At 34.1% G+C, this 15,110-nt stretch overlaps 1 protein-coding gene across 1 annotated transcript in view; it reads right to left on the reverse strand.

Moving 5' to 3' along the window:
• Positions 1-485: 485 nt before the first annotated feature.
• Positions 486-15,110, reverse strand: part of tko (30S ribosomal protein S12 technical knockout) — a 47,125-nt gene continuing 32,500 nt past the window's right edge. Inside the window, exons 2-3 of the mRNA XM_072530421.1 lie at positions 2,424-2,653; positions 486-641 (exon numbers count right to left, since the gene is read on the reverse strand). Coding sequence (XP_072386522.1) covers positions 528-641; positions 2,424-2,653 — 344 coding nt within the window. The 3' untranslated portion in view covers positions 486-527. The remainder of the gene's footprint in view (positions 642-2,423; positions 2,654-15,110) is intronic.

Consider the following 15,110-nt stretch of genomic DNA (forward strand, 5'->3'; position numbering starts at 1 on the left):
AATCAGCAGGATATGCCATGAAAAATTAGTGCCTAATAAATTACTTAAACTGTTAGGTACGTTAAATGTAAGACGAAAATTGGCAAATCTATGGCATTCAATTAATAAATGGTTAACGGTTACTTGTACATTACATGTTTCACAAATAGGTGGATCACTTTTGGACAGTAAATATGAGTGAGTAAAAAGTCTCGTGTGTCCAATTCGTAATCTCGTTATCACAGTTCTCTTCTGTTCCTGCTTGAGGGTTCCCAAGCTGTAACGTCATTTTTAATTTGCTTCAGTGATGTTTGAGAAGATTGCCATTCGTTTTTCCACTTGTTACTAAATATTGTTAGTAGAAACTAGGAATCATAAACAATAAACATCGTTAGCTCCCAATTAACGTGTACCTCTTTAGGTACTCAAACTAAATGGAACTATCAGTTCTCAGGAAAATGCCCTGCTAAAATGGTATTATTATTATTAGGAGTAATAAACAAATGTACAACATTAAAATATATTTACACTAGTGGCTTTAACAAAAATTATTTTCTATTAATAACGACATGAGATAAATCGTATTTTCCTCGGACACATTTGATTTTCACACCGGGACAATCCTGTAGTCTTCCTACTCTGCAAAGTACTATGTTGTGTTCCTAAAAGAAAACGAAAAAGATGTTACCAAATTACAAAAATATTAATTATTAGAGGGATATATAATATGCAATATAGTTAAGTTTGTAAAGTAGTAAGTCTGTGAAATATGTGGCCATCATTAAACAGTTATTTCCAACAAAATAAGACAAACACCAAAAATAAAAGAATGTATGGAAACATTGTAGGTAATAATTAATGTAGGAACATTAAATCTAGAGAATGAACTGGACAAGTATATATATAACAAGCGAGTCTTCTACAGCTGGCGCCGCTTCTCGCATCCTAATTTCCAGCGTTTTCTGTCGAAGCAATCTTCAGTTGTTAAATCTCTGGCGGTCATTGCATCGTCTACATCGTCTCTCCAGGATCGTCTTGGTCTACCTTCTATCTTCTAGTTGGCGGAGTCCATTCTTCTATTTTTTTTTTTGGCCATCTATTTTCAGGCATTCTCTGCAGGTGTCCATACCAGTTAAGTCTTTTGGCTTCGATTGTGTCTATTATGTCTAGATCGATTTCCATTTCTCTCCGAATATCTTCGTTTCTCACCCTATCAAGTCTAGTGAGCTGGCAACATCGTCTCCAGTAGTTCATTTCCATGGCCTTAATTTTTGATTTGTTTCTTTGGTTTATTTCCCAGAGTTCGGCGCCGTACAGCCCAATACTTTCTATTATTGTTTTATAGATTCTTCTTTTATTTTCTTTTGTTATTTTTTTATTCCATAATAGTCCGTGTAGCTGTCTGGTGGCTGATCTTGCTTGGCCAATCCTGGAGTGTATTTCTTCGCTACTTCCTGCTTTTGATGTTATTTGGACTCCCAAGTATTTGAAATTGTCTGTTGGTTTTATAGTTCCCATTTCGATTTGTAGGCTTTCTGGTTTTTCTCCTACAACTAAGTACTCAGTTTTTTGTATATTAATTGTGAGGCCCCATTTGGTATACTCATCTTCCAGTTTTCTAAGCACGTAGCCTACATCACTCTCGTCTTCAGCTAGAATGGCTTGGTCGTCAGCGAAGTGTATCGTGTACAATCTATCATCTCCGATTGCGATGCCCATATTGCAGCACTTTCTTCTCCACACTGAGAGTGCCTCATTTAGATATATTTTGAAGAGTGTAGGTGCTATGCAGCAGCTTTGCTTTAGGCCCTTACTAATAGGAATTTCTCTAGTTAATCTATTTCCAGTTTTAATGTTTGCCGTCATATTTTTGTAGAGTTGTTGTACTGCTTGTATATTTTTTTTGCTTATTCCTTGTTTTTCCATTGCTACCCAAAGCATTGAAAGTGGTACACTATCGTATGCCTTTGTCAGATCTATAAAGACTATATGAGTTGAAAGGTTGTGGGCTAATCTTTTCTCGATAACTTACTTTAGAAAGAATATACTGTCCATACAGGATCTGCCTGCACCAAAGCCATTCTGTTCTTCAACATCTGTCATCTTTTTCAATTTTGTTTTGTTTGTCAAAAAAAAAAAACGAAACTGGACAAGTTAAATATCAAATAAAGGCAACATTAAGTAAAAGCCTAAACTTAGCATTGGTTTGTGTTTTGTACCAAGTACTGAGTGTATATCTTTCTATTATGCTTATTACTTGTCACGTTACACGTCTGGTCGTTAGATATGTTAAAATCTATCTAAAGATAAAGACTAGAAGAGCTTTAAATGGAACATCTAGAAGATTATAGTCATGAAAACTAACTAACTAACACTAAATGATGACAAAAATTACAAACGATCAATATTTATATTTAAATTATAATAAACGTTCTTTAATTTACCTGCAAATTGTGTCCAATTCCTGGTATATAAGATATCATTTCTTTACCATTAGATAACCTAACCAGTACACATTTTCTGTTGGCTGAATTTGGTTTCTTTGGTTTTCTTATTAAAGTTTTTAAAACGACGCCTTTCATAAAGGGATTCCCATCAAAGGGATTACGAGATTTCCTTTGTTTTTTGTGAGGTCCTTTCCTGTGCATCTGGTATAAAGAAGATGCGTATCTTTCTAAAACACAAAATAGAATCATCAAATAAACTATTGCCGATATAACGCTATAATATTTATACATAGGGTGAATCACGAGGAAGTGAATATGTGGGTACTAGTGGGTAGTGTGAAAGATCATTAAAAAGTGTCTGCTCCCATTTCTAAAATTCTATTTGTCATAACTTTTGAACGGTAAGTTCAGTTTTGGTAAAAAGTTATACTACTACTATCTAATGAAGTGATTTACTCAAACTAGAAGAAATTTCACCCTGTATACGGTTAAATTAAAAAATTTACAAATTAAAAAATATTCAATTAAAATAAAATATTTTTTTTTTCCAACACAATTACTTAATTTTTGATTAATAAAATCAAATTGGACTACGAATTAAAAGTTTCGCAAAGTGAACCCTAGAATTAAAAAATGTATAGAACAGAATAGAAGTATGCTTTACTGTCACTGAAAATTGTACAATTTTATGGACAAAGCTTACAAAAATAATATTATCGCATTCTTCAATTTCTCTGTTAATATTTTGTGTGACGCAAAAGATCGAGACGCGTGTAGTAACCTTGCGGTATACAGTAAAATCCATAATATACGTACATATACAATTATAAAAATAAAATGATGTTTAACAAACGTCATTTTATTTTATTTGAGAACAACTGGATCGATTTGGGTAATTTTCATTTTGAAATAATTGTAGAAGTCCCAGGAAGGTTTAAAAGGTGAGAAAATAAGATATCATTGTAGGGAGAATAGTAGAAACAACAATTTTATTTTCACATACAAACAGTTATTATATATACTCCTTTCGATTGACGTCACTAAAACCGTGACTACCTTTACGTATATTTACTTTTTTTACTTTTCACGCGAACGACTGCGCCACTTGTTTTATATTTTTATTTATAAGTTGGATTGTTTTTAATTAGAGATCAAAACAGAACGCCCTTCAGTCGCTCGTCTTTGTTTTGTTATAATTACTTATGATGGTGTCTAAATGATTCTAATCCAGATATCTTCATTTTTTAATTACAGAAATGCGTTGAAGATCTTTTCATTTAAAAGATTATGCAATAGACATTCTTAATGCATTAAATAAACAATAGTGAATTGGTATACATTTCTATTTCCATGCGTTGTACATCTTATTTTCATGATAACCCAGAGAGCATCTATATAAATCGGTTTCAGTAAGATGGAAGAACGTAGGTAGCTATAGCTTCGTTGGTGCTGGTAACAGCTAAACATCTCGGTTTTTAACTTTCGTGACATATACGGGGTGGGCATAAGTCAGTTAAAGTGGTTCCAAAATAGTGGGGACGCAGCAACGGAGCTTGCCTTGAATTGGTGCGATGAGAGATGGGGAGTGTGGCACATGTTGTCAGTTTACGATTGTCGGTGATCGTGTTCATGTCGCCATGGCAACCCAAGCCCGTGTAAAGTACACTACAGAAGAACGACTCTGTCTGTTGACTTCACACCTGCGTTATCATGCAGATTACCAGACTATATTCAATGAATTTGCCACGAAGTATCCAAATAAGTCTGTTCCTACAAGGCAGATGATTTACAAGTTGCATAAGAAGTGGGTCGGTATTAGAAGTCCAGCTTAGTGATCGCCCCTCTGTGGTGGTGACAGAAGAAAATATGGAACTCGTTGTTCAAACATTTCTTGAATACGTACATCGCTTCAATTAGGTATATCTCGCCGCAGTTTATATACGTCGCATTTTAATTAAATTAAATTATCACTGGTACCGTCCACATTTGATACATGCCCTAACGGAAGACGACCCTGACTATAGACTGGAACTTTGCGAGTGGTATGCTGCTTGCGCAGAAGACGACGAACAATTTTATAAGTAAATTCTATGGAGTGATGAGCCACAGTTCAAACTAAAGGGCTTTATTTTTTTGCGGGCAGCGTAAATACAGAAAATTAACTTGAACAGCTTATTATACAGCTAGAAAGAATCGAGTGGTCAGCACAGTCACCCGACCTAACACCATGCGATTTTTCGTTTTGGGGAGTATTCAAAAAACAAAGTGTTCGCTAACCGATTACGTGATATTGAACATTTGAAAACAAGAACTCAGGAAGAATTCTTTGATAAAACCTACAAAAGTGTAAATAAGCAGTGTCGTAGCTGCAGTAAGGAAGATGGTCTGCAGTTTAAAGACAAATAGTGACTTTAAATATATCTCTACATACTAGAGACCAAGTAACAGTAGAAACAGATAACTTTACCCGGAGAACGTGCTCCAAAGAACACAACGTCTCTGCTCACACCCCCGCCATCGATACAGAAAAATTGGTACAATTGTCCTACGGCGGAAATTGGCACAGTGGGACTTTTGTTTATCATTTGTAGGCTAAGTACTTATCGGACCGCCCTCCTACTCCTCGGTAAAAGGAACATATTCCATCGTTTTTTTAATTTATATGCTTTAACTTGCATTACCTGTGACTATCTATTGACAAAACACCTTGTCAAATATCATTTGATAATAATTCAAAGAAGGACAACATAAAAATACATTACCATAATAAATTTTTATGAATTATAAAAATATACCCGACAATTTGTCAAGCTATCATATAAAAACAAAAAAAAAATTAGAGCCCTTTTACATCAAACGTACATACGGGTATTCACAGACAAACACATCCTCCTGGCTGTTCTATTTAACGCAATAGATATGAAATATTGTGGATATTTTCCACAGCTACATGAATTTCGTTGTAAAAGTAAATTTGAAAATTGTTCAATGCAGTGGAAACTGTCGCAGATGAGTGATCATGGACTATTTCCCGGTTTTCCACGAATATAGGGGAAGCGGCGGCAAAGGAGGTGCGACTAAGAATAAAATTTTCTGTAGTGAGTTCAGAGAAAAGTTTGCTGTAAAAATTCTAGAAAGAGCCTGGTTTGAAGTGAAAATAATTTTATTACAACAGGTTAGTAGGTCTTGGGAACGACTTTAAGAAAAGTTGTAGATTGATAAAATAAAATCAATTTGTAATTAGAGCGCATTTATTGTCTGGCAGCACGATAGATTCATTAGTATTTAGTGTATGTTCAAAAGGAGAATTATAGGCTACATGGGAGATGTTTAAGAGGTCATTTGAACCACATATAGAACAATACTACAATATGTAATATTAACTTTAGAAATATGCTGTATTATTATCGGTACGGTTGAGTACTGGTACTCAAGGGGTGGGGAATGCCAAACATATGTATTTGTGCGGCATTTATAACTTAGGTAGATAATACAAAAATAATGAGCTGCGACCTAATTTCATAAAAAAATATTCGTACCGAAAGCAGAGAAAAAAATAAAAAAGACAATTATAATTCCAAGCAGGTAGGTGGTACTTTCTCACATAAGAGTACCTTTCCGTTTGAGTCCAAGACTTAACTGACATGTTTTTAATTGATATGAAAGGCGGTCGTGCCAGACCTTGTGAAACGCTTATTTTACATCAAGAAAATCCAAAACACACCTATCTTCCGAGCAGGATGGCATTGCTGAATGGTGAAGTGAGGTTGACGGAAACCAAATTTATGCTATGGAGCCAAATTTATCAACTTTAATCAGATCTTAAATTATATTCAGAAGTAATCTTTCAAATACCTTATGCATAATAGGTAGTAACTTGATAATATTATCTTAAAAGTTCTTACAGCCCAAATCGAGCCTTGGCCTCTTCCAAACTATGCCTCCAACCTTGCCGGTCTCGCGCCGATCTTCTCCAGGTACCTACGTCTAGCACATTTTGGGCGTACGCTGCCACTTCATCCTCCCACCTTTTCCGTTGCCTTTCTTTTGGTCTTGCGCCCTGCATTTTACTATCTAGGACTGTTTTCCGCAATATTTCGGTCTCCATTCTCAAAACATGACCGGCCTATCGAAGTCTCTGAAGTTATTTTCTATTCATAAAAGGGTACTCACGACGCGAATCCGAGTAACTTTTTTAATAGAACAGTTAAAATTTATAATTTTTGTAACAAAGTATTTTCATATTTTCAATATTTAAACTATTCTCTATTTAAAATATTCAATATATTTAAACATTTAAAAAGTACTTATATACTATTTACCACAAAGTTACATTTCAGAATGCTTTTTAATTTGGGTAGTCGAGAAAAAATAACTAGTCTGTTAAAAATATAGTAAAAATCTCAAAATATACTAAATGTGTGGCTGATAGAATTGGTGTAGTTGGTTAACATTTAGTAAAAACGTGTAGTTGGTTAAACATTTACTAAAAACAGATCAGTTTCTTATTTTGAATAAAGTACAGTATAATTACAAAAAAATTTCTACCACTTTAATTTTAACCTACCAGAATTATTGACTTCCCACTAGGGTTAGTCTTGGGGTCAAAATTACTAAAGTGCTAATAAATTCGTAAAAACCTAGCAGAACACTGTGGTATAACATAAATATATATATATATATTTTTTTTAATTCCTATAGCTTGAACCGTAAGCCAGCAAAATCGCTCCCCTTAAGGGTGGTTTGATGGCGAAAAAATATGAGGGTGGTCATAAATTAGAGAAAAATGGCTGAAAAAATATGCCACCAACAAAATTTTTTTTTTTGAATTCTGCTAGCTTGAACCTTAAGATAGCAGAATCGCTCCCATTAAGGGTGATTTGGTGGTGAAAAATTATTAGGGTGGTAATAAATTAGTGAAAAATGGGTGAAAAAATATTACGTAGGTTAAATTGGATTCCACTCATGTGTCCCCGCTAGCTTAAGGATGCTTAAATCACGTGTCATTCCAAACGCTTCGCCATTGGTCAGGTCGGACTTGACGGTCTTTGCAACTAAATTTTTTTGGAGAAGGCGGGGTTTTCAGGTTAAGCGTATTTTCTTCTTAAAATACTTCAAAGAAATTCCCACATCAAACGCAAATTTCACAAAAATGTGACCTTGGCGGATTTTGCATCTATGTATCTATATATACACTTCTCCAAGAAATTAACGGACCACTTCAATAAATCAATTTTATTTGTAAACAGGCAAAGAATAAAAAATAAATCTTCACCAGATTTATTCTGCAAGTTATTAGTAATTATAACAATTTGTCTAATCATCAGAAAATGTTGGAGTACAGGAGAAAAAAAATTAAACGGAAAATTCTAAAAATATAATGAAAAGAAAAGTAAACTAAAATGAAAAAAGTCTTAATAACGAGTGTTTCCACCTCTATTACGTATAACAGCCTTACATCGTTGGCCCATACTTAAAATTAATTGCCGTATTTCATTTTGGTCTAGTCCTCTCCAAATCTAGATTAGCCTCTCTCCCACTTACTGTAAGTTGTTTGGTTGGATCGGTGTCGCTCTTAATCGCCTACCAACGATATCGCAGAGATTTTTAATCGGATTTATATCCGGACTATGTGCTGGCCATTCCATAGTGTTAATTTCTACCTCTTCTAGATAATTTCTGACGATCTGTGCAGCGTGAGGTCTGGCATTATCTTGCATTAGTAAGAAATTTTCACCGATATAAGGAGCGAATGGTACTACATGTTGCTCCAGGATCTCCAATATATACTCCAAGCTGTAACAGTTCCATTTTGTATGACCACTAGGTCCGTACATGCGGTCAAAGAAATACCACCCCACACCATAACGGATCCTCCACCAAAAAATGGGGTGTGTGAAGTTACTGAGCATATCGTTCGTTAGGTCGTCGCAACACACGAACACGTCTGTCATTATTGTACAAACAAAATCGGGATTTATTAGTAAATAGTACTCGTTCCCAGTCAGCCTCTAACCAATTAACGTTGGCAAAATGTAGTCTCCCCCTTCGATGCTTTGCAGTTAATAGAGGACCTCGAGAGGCAATCCTAGGTGTTAAGTTGTATTCCCTAAGTCGCTGGCGAACAGTTTCAGTACTAATTTGTATAGCATGCACGTTTCGAAGCTAAATTGTAGACTTCGATGTGTTACAAAACGTTGTCGAAGAGCAGAAATTCTTAAAAATCGATCTTGAATAGGGGTAGTTACCCGGTTTCGTCCTTACCCTGGTCTGCGAGTATGATCAACTATTTCGAGAAATCTTTCTTACACCCGTGATACGGATGTGTGGCACACATTAAACTGACGACCAATTCTTCGGTACCTCCAACCTTATTTAGACCGTATCACTGCTTGGAGACATACATCTCGGGTTAAATTACGTGATTGACGCTCCATAATAAACACAATTAACAATAATCAACAATTAAACAGTAGCCGAATAAAATTCGTGAACACTTGGAAATTAGTATATTTATAGAATTAGTACATTTTTTGCTTCTTTTTGTTTTGCTGCAAAAAAAACTATAGCGAAAAAACACAGTCAATAAATATAGAGTGTACGAATAGCATATACAAAAGGCTTGTAAAATAAAACACTACAATGGAAATTTTTATTAACGCTAATAAAATATTTTAATATTTCAAAGTGGTGCGTTAATTTCTTGGAGAAGTGTATATATATATATATATATATATATATATATATATATATATATATTATATATATATATATATTATATATATATATATATATATATATATATATATATATATATATATTATATATATATATATATATATTATATATATATATATATATATATATATATATATATATATATATAAGAATTACTGGATATTAGTGACTGTCAATATAAACAAACAACACAGTTTATTAGGGTTGCAGTCAGAAAATTGGCCGGGATGTTAATGAAACACTCTTATGACTTTTTGTCTAGCTTTCGGAATGGTTTTATTCCTTTTTCAAGACACTGTAATAAGAAAAAGTGTAAATATTTATAAAATATCACAAATCTTCAGTGCAACTTACTAGTCGTTAAGATTAATTATAAAAGCATAGACACTCAACATTAATAACACACATAAAATATAAAATAGTGGACAAAATACATTTTAAAATTCTTTAAAATTTAGGTAAAAATAGTAAAAATTTTGTTGTCATCTTTTACTGGTGTGTTTTAACTCTGGCACATAGAGAACAAAAAGAAAAAATCCTATGATTAAAAAGTAATTAGGTGTACTTAATATCATATTTCTTTTTAAGAAATACTAGAGGCCCATCTTAGGTGATTTTAATTTTTAAACCTGTCTTAATGGTATGCAACATGTTATGCATATAACTGTAATTTGTGTGGGTACGTGGCAATGATGGCATGCTAAGGACGGAGTGGTATCGTAAACCTTGTTTTAGTTTTATAAACTTTCATTCTCAACATCCATCCAAGATGAAAACAAATTTGGTTTTGGCCCTGAAAACTAGGGTTATCAACTTGTCACACATCGAGTTCAAAGACAAAGGACTAAAAAAGCTGAGATCTATATTACAAGAGAACTTCTATCCTATAGGGCTGTTAAATAAACTCATTTTCGGTTCTCCTTTTCCTTCGAATTTTTCTGACAACCAAAATTTTCATAACAATGAGGTCCGACAATTGACATTGACACAGAACACATCAGTGATACCATCTAAAATAACTTATGGTTGCCTACCCTACATTCCAGTTTTGACACCGAAGCTAATGAACATCTTCAAAAATGTTAGTGATTTAAAAATTACAACCAAAAATGTGAAAACGGTATCGAAGTTATACACAAAAACAAAAGATCCTTTCACAATACAGGAGTCATCGAATGTTGTTTATTCTATACCGTGTAATAATTGTAACAAAATATATATAGGAGAATCATCTCGTAATTTTCACAGTAGGGTGATCTCACATCGTAGCGATATAAAAACCAAAAAAATAAATGCATGTGCATTGACAGAACATGCATTAACGTTGAAACATGAATTTAATTTCGAGGATTCCTGTATTTTGGCAAAGGAAAAGAACCATTCAAAACGTGTTTTCTTGGAAATGTGTTCCATAAAATCGAGTACATCTTGCATCAATAAAAAGTCAGACATAGATAAACTGAGCAATATTTATTGTTACTTACTGGAAAAACATCTAAAATAAAATTAATATCTACCTGCACCCGTACCCACACAAATTACAGTTATATGCATAACATGTTGCATACCATTAAGACAGGTTTAAAAATTAAAATCACCTAAGATGGGCCTCTAGTATTTTTTAAAAAGAAATATGATATTAAGTACACCTAATTACTTTTTAATCATAGGATTTTTTCTTTTTGTTCTCTATGTGCCAGAGTTAAAACACACCAGTAAAAGATGACAACAAAATTTTTACTATTTTTACCTAAATTTTAAAGAATTTTAAAATGTATTTTGTCCACTATTTTATATTTTGTGTGTGTTATTAATGTTGAGTGTCTATGCTTTTATAATTAATCTCAACGACTAGTAAGTTGCACTGAAGATTTGTGATATTTTATAAATATTTACACTTTTTCTTATTACAGTGTCTTGAAAAAGGAATAAAACCATTCCGAAAGCTAGACAAAAAGTCATAAGAGTGTTTTATTAACATCCCGGCCAATTTTCTGACTGCAACCCTAATAAACTGTGTTGTTTGTATATATATATATATATATATATATATATATATATATATATATATATATATATATATATATATATATATATACAAAGCAATCTAGACTTGGGTTGCAATCCTGTTATTTTTTCTTAGGTTTTTAGTCACTCGATTTTAGAGGCTATCTAGATTAGTTAGCGAGAGATTGAATAAAAGAGATTAAGTGTATAAGATAATGTTATCATATTGTAAAATTTCTATGAGAAATAAACGAAGTTTTTGATGACACTTTTATCGCACTCTTTAAAACCTTCCTAGTTTCCCCCAGTTTATCCACTCGAGCCAAGAGACATAAAAAAGACGAGGCCTAAATATTATTTCTGTCCCATTTTCGGGAAAATGACGTTCAATTTAGTAAGAAAGTCACATCATCATTTGTATAAGAATCAGTTGTGTGGAGAAGATTTTTTTAAAAGCTGTTCGGGGCTAATAGTCCTCGTTTAGAAAAATGTTACATATCGTACGTATATTTAAGTACTTACATAGTACATTTAAATAAGCTTTGTTATACAAATAGGGCAATCGTTAACTTTTTGAAGGGCAAAAAATATAATCATATCTTTACTTTAAATCATTTTAAATTTGTCTCGTTGAGAAAAACGTATCTCCAGACATAGTTATTAAAATAAAACATAAGGTCAATCAGGGTAAATGTGGACAGGGACAAATGAGGACATCGAAAATAAAATCGTTAATTAAAGCGCTATGTTGAATTTGTCTTTGTATCTCCCTTCTATACTTAGGTGACATCTAACAGCAATCTACGAACTTACAATAAAAATCTGTTATTTGAACGCACCTGACACTGAAACTTAACCTATAAAATATTTGGTGTATCGGTTTGGTCGGTTGTTACGGTAAGTACTGTTACTGTACAAAAAGGGTGTACATATGTGAAATTATGAATATAATTTCAGTTAATGAGGACTGTATTACATAGGGCTGGTTCAAATAAATTAGGATATGTGGTAAAAGGTTATACAGATTATAGCACATTAAGTTTATAAAAAGTCTTACCGATTCTTCTGCTGCACATACACACACTCGCGGTATTTAGGGGCTTTCAGTCGCGGTTGTTCTTCATACGGGGAAACTGTCCGGTTACCGGTTTCTGAACACGTGTTTCGCGGTACTAACACTTAGACCACGATATAGAGCACATTTTTCGTCTGTACACGATTTAAATAGTATTTTCGGTATTTTTCGCGTAACTACATGCGAGAGAGTTAGAGTGGAGAAAAAGCGCGGTAAGTCTGTACCAAGCGATAGATAGCGATAGAGAGATTATACGTCTGCCTAGTAGGACTCAGCAGACGAAAGAGAGGACGACTGTTTCTAGCAACAGTCAGCAGTCAAGAGAGACCTTGTCACCAAACGATAGTCAACAGGGGAGAGAGAGTGTCCGTTATCATCGATAGACAACAGGGAAGAGAGAGTCTTTCTTGTTTACTATCTTACAACTGTCTGTATTTCTAATGAAGTGGGGTTAAAATGTGAGTAGGAAGGGTTGGAGAACGGGAAATAATTGTAAAATTGTGGTAGAATGGTAGCTAGTAATACAGCGAAAAAATGATATGATTTTTCGCATGTGAAAAAATTGAACAGTTACCTTAAAAATATTTAAAATATTGAATGTTTCTCTTTAATTGATTAAGTAGAACATTTTTTTAATACTTGATTTAACTGTTAACCTTTGTAAGATGTTTATTTTGTGAGTCCACAATTACCTCAAAATAATATGTACAAGAGGTAAATGAAGACAGAAGTTTGGGGCAATTGCGGACGCGTCCCCAATTACCCCTAATTACTATTATACAGAGACTTGGTTTCTAGTTGATACTCATTTTTTCGTTACAGGTTAAAATAAATTGCAATATGGTAAGAAAATATATTAAAAAAACTCCAGAGAAAACCTACACTACAGAAAACGTAAAAGCTGCCGTAAACGACGTCAAAAACCACAACCGTTCTTATCGCTCTTCTGCGGAATATTATGGAGTTCCAAGAAGCGTTATATTTAACCGAATAAATGGAAGAAAAACTTCACTGGAATCTCTCGGCGCCGGTCGGCATAATGCCCTTTCAAAAGAAGTTAAGAGTAAACTAGAACAGCTAATTTTTAGCGAGAGCCGAGTTTGGTTATCCCATGGATAAAGAAGAATTAAGTAAATAATCACGGTATTCAAACTTTTTTATGCGATTACTAGCACTTCTTTGAATGATTTATGTCGAATTGTTTACTACTCTTTGGGTTTTTTTGGCACTGTTACTTGCCATTCAGCCAATCATGACTGATGGTGGATATTAAGATAGTGTTAATGAGAGAAAAACGTTTATGCAAATAGAATAATTTTTGCATATTTTCGGAAAATTGTCATATAGTGCTTATTTTACACGTAAATAAACAGGAAAATCAAGGTTTAAGCAAAAGTGCCGAACCATCATTGTCCCATAATTTCCTAGAATTTGTTTTTATATTATATTACTTATACCCTGTTCCAGAAACGAACATAATAGTTTTTTAAATATTAAATAATAAAAATATAATTATACTTAAAGTTATGTATTGTATAAATCTTTAGACTCAATTTATATTCACATTTTCTCAAATTCGGGTATTTCTCAAACCGGTATTTTCATATATTTTATATAAAGCAAAAAGTGTAGTTGAGATTGTACAATACCATACGGCCGCGTTGGGCCTTTCTTCTTTAAAGTTTTCATTATAAACTGTTAAATTACAAGTGCTCTATTTCTCTGCTGTATTTGCTCACCAAACGTATCCTCATCATTCAACGGTCACTGTAAGAACCCTACCTATGGAGATACATCCCTCAAGAAGTCCTTTGAAGTAAGGCTTGAAATCGAAAGAATTTTAACGCACTTATGTAAGTAGCTAGTTAAAAGGCTAACTACATACCCCTCGGTCTCCATTCTAAGATTCTCCGTGACCTCCTGTTATCGTTATGTCTGGCCATGTGACACAAACACATACATACAAACTGGTAGTATGCATGTGTTATATACCGTTTTCTTTAAGTTTATGGGAATGGGGGTGTTTTTCATAATATACTAGGGCGATAAGTACTTAGCCTACAAGAGAAAAACGAAAATTTTAAAAAAGTGGCGATTTATTTCTCAACATAGTCTACTTTTAACTCGATTCACTTGACCCAGCTATGCTCCAACTTTTTTAATCCGTCTGAAAAATACGCTCTCGAGGTCTGCAATGTAGGCTTCCGTGGGGCGACGACCTCCTGTTTCGACTTAAATTTCTGCCCGGCGAGTGCATTTTTTAAGTTTGGAAACACAAAGAAGAAAATGGTGGATGGGGCAACAGTTAGTAGCCCAATTCCACCAATTTCGCCATGGCGACGGCGGAGGTATGAGCGTGTCCGTTGTCATGGTGGAAAAGCACTTTTTTCTTCGCTAAATTGGGTCATATTTTCTACAATTCGGCGTCGAATCGGCCCAATAATTCGCCGTAATAGAGCCCTGTGACTGTTTGGCCATTCTCCAGGTAGTCAACGTAGATCACCACTTACTAATCCCAGAAAATGGTGGCCATCGCTATTTCGGCCGATAGAACAGTCTTCGCCTCCTTCGGAGTACGTTCGCCGGTTGCCGACACTGTTTAGACTGTTTCTTGGTTCCTGGTGTGTACCAATGGATTTATGTTTCGCCAACGGTTACGAAACGACGTAGAAACTCCTTCGGATTACGCTTAAATAGCGTCAAACACTGCTCTGAAGTGGTCTTACGGTTAAACTTGGTGTCTGGAGTGAGCAAACGCGGAAATCATCACGCCGACAGCTTTGTAATGCCCAAAATTTCACGTATGACATACTCGGACTTCTGTGATATCTACTGTCTCAGCTATCTCGCGTACCTTCAGTCGG

The sequence above is a fragment of the Diabrotica undecimpunctata genome, chromosome 4, assembly GCF_040954645.1.
Source record: "Diabrotica undecimpunctata isolate CICGRU chromosome 4, icDiaUnde3, whole genome shotgun sequence".
NCBI classification, from domain to species: domain Eukaryota; kingdom Metazoa; phylum Arthropoda; class Insecta; order Coleoptera; family Chrysomelidae; genus Diabrotica; species Diabrotica undecimpunctata.